At 43.1% G+C, this 8269-nt stretch overlaps 1 protein-coding gene across 2 annotated transcripts in view; it reads right to left on the bottom strand.

The window, feature by feature from the left end:
* The window catches only part of HERC6 (HECT and RLD domain containing E3 ubiquitin protein ligase family member 6), a 74303-nt gene that overhangs the window by 58577 nt on the left and 7457 nt on the right, over window positions 1-8269 (bottom strand). For both annotated transcript variants that reach the window (XM_008057501.2, XM_021712044.1), the window contains exons 3-4: window positions 5979-6055; window positions 3481-3708 (exon numbers count right to left, since the gene is read on the bottom strand). In XM_008057501.2, coding sequence (XP_008055692.1) covers window positions 3481-3708; window positions 5979-6055 — 305 coding nt within the window. The remainder of the gene's footprint in view (window positions 1-3480; window positions 3709-5978; window positions 6056-8269) is intronic.

The following is an 8269-nucleotide window of genomic DNA, read 5'->3' as shown; positions in this document are numbered from 1 at the left end:
AAGATGTTTTTTTTTTTTTGAGTTGGAGTCTCACTCTGTCGCCCAGACTGGAGTGCAGTGGCTGCTCCCGGCCACTGTAGCCTCGACCTGCTGTGGGCTCCGGTGATCCTTCCGCCTCAGCCTTCCCAGTAGCTGGAACTACAGGCGCGCGCTACCACGCCCGGCTAATTTTTGATTTATTGTAGAGATGAGGTCTCTCCAAGTTGCCCAGGCGGGTCACGAACCCGCAGACTCAGGCAATCCAGATTTTTTTTTTTAATTAGCTGGGCCTGGTGGCACATGCCTGTGTTTCCAGCTACTTGGAAGGCTAAGGTGGAAGGATCTCCTGAGTCCAGCAGGTTGAGGCTGCAGTGGCTGTCAGCATGCCACTACACTCCGACCTGGGCAACAGAGTGAAACTCCTATTCAAAAAAGAAGAAAAAAAAGAAGCAAGAAGTCATTGGTTATAGGGCGTATTACAAGCAGTGATATGTGGGCTGGTCATCGCTAAGGGAGGCTCTTCATAGAATCTACCAAACCTGACTGCAAGGTTGCAGTTAGGAAAGACTGTTTTAAAAAATTATTATTATATTATTTGAGTTGGAGTCTCACTCTGTCACCCAGGCTGGAGTGCAGTGACATGATAAAGTCTCACTGCAGCCTTGACCTCCTGGGCTCAAGTGATCCTCTCACCTCAGCCTCCCGGGTAGCTGAGAATACATACAGGGACACACCACCACGCCAGGTTAATTAAAAAAAATTTTTTTTTTGTAGAGACGAGGTTTTGCTATGTTGCATAGACTGGTCTCTAACTCCTGGGCTCAAGCAATCCTCTTGCCTCCCAAAGTGCTGGGATTATAGGCATGAGCCACCATGCCCGGTTTAGGAAAGGCTGTTACTGGAAGAAACATGAAATGGAAAAAATGTCCTCATAGAAGTGGCCTTAACTGCAAGGTTGTGGTTTTGGTGAAGTTTTTTGTGACAGTTCTTGCTGTCAGGTGGATATGAGTGAGGGCCCTCTCTTCATGGCCCCCCTGTGCCATTGTACCATTGTAATAATGTTTCACATGACTCCATTTTGATTCGAACAACCTTCATACATTTCTGTCACACCATGGGTGCTCTGAAAATAAATTACAATAATTGAGTTAATAAGAAACTCAGCTTGCCAGGCTCGGTGGCTCAGCCCGTAATCCCGCGCCTTTGGGAGGCTGAGGTGAGTGAATTGCCTGAGCCCACAGGTTCGAGACCAGCCTGGGCAGCGAGACCTCATCTCTACAATAAATCAAAAAATCAGCCGGGCGTGGTAGCACATGCCTGTAATTCCGGCTACTCAGAAGGCTGAGGCGGAAGGATCGCCGGAGCCCAGCAGGTCGAGACTGCGGTGGCAGGGAGCGGCCACTGCACTCCAGTCTGGGTGACAGAGTGAGACTCCAACTCAAAAAAAAAAAGAAACTCAGCTCATGTTGAGATGGTGAAATGAAATGATACGTAAGTTCTCAACGTGGTACTGGCACACCATATGTGCAAACAATATGTTAGCTGCGTGTAAAGAATTGAACAGGAGAGTTTGTAGGAAGACATCTTGGTGGGTTTTGTTTTTACTTATTTATTTATTTATTTTTATTTTTTTTTTAGAAAGCAGGATTTATCGAGAAGACAGAAAAGCTCCCACAGTGGGAGGGGACCTGAAGGGGTTGTCCTGAGTTTTGTTTTTAGAGGAACTGGTTGCTTAGAGGAGTTTTCTTTTGTCTACAGGAACTGGTTGTTTACGCTAAGTAATCTCCTAATCCAGTGGTACCAAAACTTTGCTGCACATTGATATCACCTGTGGGATCTTTACCGACAACTGATGCCTGACTTTCAATGCCAGACATTCTGATTTAATTGGGATGGTGTCCAATCTAGGCACTGGAATTTTTATTTTATTTTATTTTATTTGAGTTGGAGGGTCTCAGTCTGTTGCCCCGGCCAGAGTACAGTTGCATGATCACGGCTCACTGCAGCCTCCAACTCCTGGGCACAGGCAATCCTCTTGCCTCAGCCTCTGCAATAGCTGGAACTACAGCCATGTGCCACCACCAACCAAGCTCAGCTAGTTTTTTGATTTTTCTGAAGAGACGAGGTCTCGCTATATTGCCCAGACTAGTCTCAAGTTCCTGGGCTCAAGCAATCCTTGGAATTGGGATTTTTTAAAGGATCCTATGGTGGCAGATGAATGACCTTCCAAAGAATGGTCTTCCACTTCCTAAGCCCAGAACCTGTGCATGTGTTAAGTCACACAGCAAAGAAAAGTTGAGGACACCCATGAAATTAAAGTTGTTTATCATCTGATCTTAAAATAGGGTGGCTCTCTTGCATTTTTTAAGTATACAGTATATCATTATTAACTGTGGATACCATATTGTACAATAGATCTCTTAAACTTAATCCTACTACTTCACTGACATTTTGTATCCTTTGACCAACATCTTCTAGCCACTTCTATGAGAAGTATAGTTTTCAGTGTATGGTTTTTTGTTCACTTTACTATTTTTCTCCCAAGCAGACAATATCATTCTTACACTCTACTGCCAGGGATGACAAAGGAGTGATGAGGGAAATATAAAACTGTTTTTTTCTACCCTCTTAAATGTGTTTTTTCTCATTATTGTGCTACAAGCAGATACTGTGATGTCTCACCTTTTTTCCCTAGCTTTTTATTTGGTGTAGATTGTTCAGATTGGTGTTTTTGTCAGGGGATAATCTCTGGACAGTCCCATTCTGCCATCTTGCTCCATCTCTTTCTCATTGTTTCATCATTTGCACAGAATTGTCCAATTCAGAGATCCTTTACTTAAGTAGGATTATGAATTAATGAAATTTTATTTTAAGTGGAAAAACTAGAGTGGTTAGTCTGGATTATATAAGTGGGCTGACTATAGTCACAAGAGTCTTAAACTGAGGAAGAGGAGGGCAGAGCTGTCAATGTCAGTCATGTGACTTGAGAAAGACTTACACAGCCATTGCCAACCTTGAAAAAGAAAGAGATCTATGAGTCAATCAGTAAGTGGTTTCCAGAAGCTAGAAAAGACAAGAAAATGGATTCCACCCAGAGCCTCTGGAAAGGAAGGCAGCCTTGCTGACACCTTTACTTCAGCCCAGTGAGACCCAAGTCAGACTACTGACCTCCAGAACTATTAAGAAATGTGTGTTGCCTTAAGCCACTAAGTGTGTGGTGATTCGTGACAGCAGCAGTAGACAACTAACATAGATCTTTTTTAGCATTTGTTAGTTATTAATGTTTTAGAGATGAGCTCTCGCTATGTTGTAGGCTGGTCTCGAACCCCTGGGCTCAAGCAATCCTTCTGCCTTGGCCTCCCAAAGTTCTGGAATTACAGGTGAGAGCCACCACACCTGGCCAGGACCACTGTTTTAACTGTTGAGACTGCCTTTTGCCAAGCTGGTCTTTCACCTGGAAAGAAAGAATGATTCACAGCAGTAACAAGATGATGTTCTTACCTGGGCCATCCTTCCTGCTGAGGGCCAGCTGCCCCGCACTGTTGCTCCCCCAGCCAAACGAAGTCCCACAGAGTGACAGGGCGAAGCTGTGAGCCCCTCCAGCAGCCACCTGAGCCAGCGGGATCCCCTCCAGGGACCTCACCCTCTGTGGGACAGCTTGGGACAGGAGCCCTTCCCCCAGACCCAGCTGCCCATGGCTGTTTTTTCCCCATGAAAACACTTGGCTATCTATAAAAATAATGAAGAGAAATTCACAATTGCACACATATCGGAATATCAAATTCAAGTAGGAACTACCACTCTAATTCCATAATTTTTTTTCAACTTTATTGAAGTATGATTGACAAATAAAATTACATATTTAAAACATCTAATGTGATGTTTTGATGTACGGATATATTGGGAAATGATGAATGCCATAGCCAGTTAATGTATCAATCATCTCACGTAGTTACCTTCTGTCTGTAATGAGAACATTTACAACCTACTCTCTTAGTAAATTTATTTTTATTTTATTCTGAGTCATGGTCTCCCTCTGTCACCCAGGCAGGAGTGCAGTGGCACGATCATAGCTCACTGTAGCCCCGATCTCTTGGGCTCAAGTAATACTCCTGAGTAGCTGGGATTATAGGTGTGCACCACCATGCCTGGCTAAATTTTTTTTAATTTTTTATTTTTTTTGAGTTGAAGTCTTACTCTGTCACCCAGGCTGGAGGGCCATCGCAGGCTGGGCTCAGGCAATCCTCTCACCTCAACCTCCCAAAGTACTGGGATTATAGGTGTAAGCTATCACGCCTGGCCATTTTTTTTTCATCTTTTATAAAGATGAAGTCTTGCTATGTAACCCAGGCTGGCCTCAAACTCCTGGGCTCAAGCAATCATTCTTCCTTAGCCTCCCAAAGTGCTGGGATAACAGGTGTGAGCTACCACGCCTGGCCTCTTCTGTTTCTTAGTGTGTAACATTAGGCATATTATTTAAAGTCTCTGGGTCCAAATTTTCCCATTTCTGAACTGAGAATATGAATCATACCCAGTTTCTGTGCTTTTTGGGTAATTATATGAGATAACTCATGTAAAGCATTTAACACGGTAGTTGACACACAGATGACCAAAAAAATGTTGGCTATCCAGAGACCCTACGGTACAGTTGCAATGCTGAAGAACACACAAATGTTGCATATCTCTTGAAGAGGATGAAGATAGACCACCTTGCCAGGTGTGGTGGCTCAGGCCTGTAATTCCAGTACTTTGAAAGGTGGAGGCAAGAGGATTGCCTGGGCCCGGGGGTTAGATACTAGCCTGGACGACACTCTACAAGACTTCCTCTCTATAGTTTAACAAAAATTAGCTGGGCATGGTGGCACATGCCTGTAGTTCCAGTTACTTGGTGGTGAAGCAGAAGGATCACCTGAGCCCAGCAGGTTGAGTACCGTAGCTGTGCACATGCCACTGCACTTAAGCCTAGGTGACAGAGTGAGACTCCAATGAGGAAAAAGAGAGAGTGAGAGACAGACAGACAAACAGAGAGATAAGCCACCCTGAAATATGCTACTTTGGCATAAGGATTGTTTTAAGCTGAAGACAAATGAAAATCAACAGCACTTTGGGAGGCCAAAGTTAGAGGATTGCCTGAGTCAAGGAGTTCGAGACAAGCCTGGGCAACATGTCAAGACCTTGTCTCTACAAAAAAATCAAAAAAATTAGCCAGGTGTGGTGGTGCGTGCCTGTTATCCCAGCTACTCAGAAGGCTGAGGTGAAAGCATCACCTGAGCCCAGCGGGTCGAGGCTGTGGTGGCTGTAAGTGTGCCACTGCACTCCAGCCTGAGTGACAGAGTGAGACTCCAACTCAAAAAAAAATGTAGATTCACAATTATTATGTGTTAAAATATTAATAAAAATGGGGTGCCTTTCTCTGTTAATCTGTCTTTTGTTCACTTAATTTGCAGGCTCCCAGACACCGAACATGAGAGTGTAGAGATAAAAAAATAAATAAATACAAACTTTAAAAAGAAAAAATGTAGAGTCAAGCTTTTGACTTTTTTTTTTTTTTTTTTGAGAAAGTAGGATTATTCTGAAGACAGAAAATCTCCCACAGTGGGAGGGGACCTGAAAGAGGTTGCCCGATTTTGACATCTTGACTTTTCTGTCTTTGAGACAACGAAATAGACACTTAGACCTTAGTCCGCTCATGTTTGCCAGTGTAGACAAGCCAGTCAGCAGAAAGAGTAAAAGACTGGGAATAAGGCCACTGTTCAGTCGGCCAGTTGGGTCAGATAAACAGAGGTGGTCATTTGTGGCAACAGAGTGTAAGAAGAGCAGAGAAATTTGGGGGTAGAAAAACGGGAGGAACACCACATCTTACGAAACCTGGAGATTTAAAACCTTCTTAGGTGCATTAAAACAAACCCTAGTGTGTTAAAAAAAAAATGTATAGTTCTCATTCTTATCCAAGACATTATTTCCCAATGACACTCGGAGATTCAAAACTTGTTTTTTACCTTTTGATAATGCCAGGGAGTGGTAGTGTCCACAGGAAACTTGTATTATTTTTATACCCTTCAGAGTTGTTATTTTCCTATAATAAAAATGAGACAAAATCTATTAATCTTTATTTAAGGTGAGTTGCCAAGTGGACTACAGATATTCAAAAGTATCTCAGGTAATATGGCCTAAAAAGCAATTTTTCCCCTCATATTTCTGAAGTACTTTGATTTCAGCACACTCAAATGGTTTTTAATATGGTATCAACACATACAGAGGACAGGACAGAATCCAAAACAGTACATAATGTGGAAGTGATTTTTATTGGACTTTGATACATCATGTAATGCATTAATTTTTATTTTATGCTTTTGGCTTAAGAATTTGTTAAATACCAGAACTTTGGGAGGCAGAGGTGAGAGGAGTACCTGAACCCAGGCGTTCGAGACCAGCCTGGACAACTTGGCGAGACCTCGTCTCTGCAATAAAATCAAAAAAAGTTGACTGGGCGTGGTAGCACGTGCCTCTAGTTCCAGCTATTTTGAAGGCTGAGGTGGAAGGATCGCCTGAGTCCAGCAGGTTGAGGTTGCAGTGGCCATGAGCATGCCACTGTGCTCCAGCCTGGGCAACAGAGTGAGATTCCGACTCAAAAAAAAAAAAAAGAAAGAAAAGAAATTCCTTCATACACATAAGCACAGGGCTTTAGCATTTACAGAACACCCAACACCAAGTAGCTGGGACTACAGGTGCACGCCACCACACCTGGCTAATTTTGTGATTTATTCTAGAGATGAGTTCTTGCCAAATTGCCCCAGCTGGTCTCAAAGCCCTGGGCTCAGGTAATCTTCTTGCCTCCCCCTCCAAAAGTGCTGGGATTACAGGCATGAGCCACCGCACCGGCCTCAATGCCTTCATCATCTAATTTAATCCCTATGAGATAAAGAAACCACTAGGTTAAATCATACAAAATTGCCATGTTATTGAATCAAAAACAGATAAATATCAGCAATTTCATGTAGTTGAACCTAAGGGTACTCCAAGAGGTCAAATAGGTATCAAGGTGAAGAAAACCCTGATCTTTTCATTCCAAGTTCAAAGCTTATTACCCTAAGTCACATCACTCCCTCACAATTTTATGAACAGAAACAAGAAGTAATTTCCTGGTATTAGAAAGAATGCATTTGAAAATTCCCAAGGATGTGATTGGGTGCGGAGCCTCACACTTATAATCGCAGCACTTTGAGAGGCTGAGGTGAGACGATCGTTTGAGCCCAGGAGTTTGAGACAAGCCTGGGTAACATAGTGAGACCTCATCTCTATTAATAAAAAAAGAACAAAAAGTAATAAAATAAAGAAAATTCCCTAAGTATGTAAGTCATAAAAACATAATTCAGAGCTATCATGTTACTTGTCCTAGGAAGCTGTTTGTCAGGAAATGTGATCTTTCCCCCCATTTTACTAAAGAAAATATTGAGACTCAGAGGCTTAAGACAAAGCAAAAGTTTAGGTTAGGAGAAAAACTTTTCTTCTTCTAACCTGAGTCCCATGTTTAGGAGCCTGCAAATTAACTGACAATAGACAGATTAACAGAAAAAAAGACAAGGTTTATTTACACGTGGGCTCACTTATGCAGAACAGCCCAAAGTAAAGTTATATACCTATATATCTTAAATGTTCCCCTGTGCTTAATACAGCAGTAGGTGATTATGAATCATGAGTTGAAATTTGTTTAATGCTGCCGAAAGCTACTGGATTTCACTCCAAATAACAGTCAGTCCAACAACACAAACCCTGCTTGTAGAATGAAATGCTGTGTGAAGTCAATGCCCCAAATCTTCCTTTTTTCCTCCACTCTTCTTCCTCTCTTTCTAGTTCTGTGCCATGGTGAGAGGGATGAGGAGCAGGGGTGGGAAGAAGGGACGGAGGAAGAAAGACAGAGACAAAGAAAAGACAGAGAGCTTCTGTCATTGAAAAACTATGCCTGTTCAAACGAGAAATGCATTGTTGGTTGACTTGCCTCTTCCAATAAGCATTGTTTGGACAAAATAAATGAGCAGAAGCACCTAACTCCATTAAGAATGGCCACCATTGCCAGGCTCGGTGGCTCAGCCTGTAATCCTGCGCTTTGGCAGGCTGAGGTGAATGGACTGCCTGAGCCCGTGGGTTCGAGACCCACCTGGGCAACTTGGCAAGACCTCGTCTCTACAATGAATCAAAAAATTAGCCAGGCGTGGCAGCGCACACCTGTAGTTCCAGATATTTGGAAGGCTGAAGGGGAAGGATTGCCGGAGCCCAGCAGGTCAAGACT

Source organism: Carlito syrichta, unplaced genomic scaffold (assembly GCF_000164805.1).
Source record: "Carlito syrichta isolate Samal-C Ts95f unplaced genomic scaffold, Tarsius_syrichta-2.0.1 Scaffold303036, whole genome shotgun sequence".
Taxonomy (NCBI): domain Eukaryota; kingdom Metazoa; phylum Chordata; class Mammalia; order Primates; family Tarsiidae; genus Carlito; species Carlito syrichta.
This window is presented reverse-complemented; position numbering and strand designations above follow the sequence as displayed.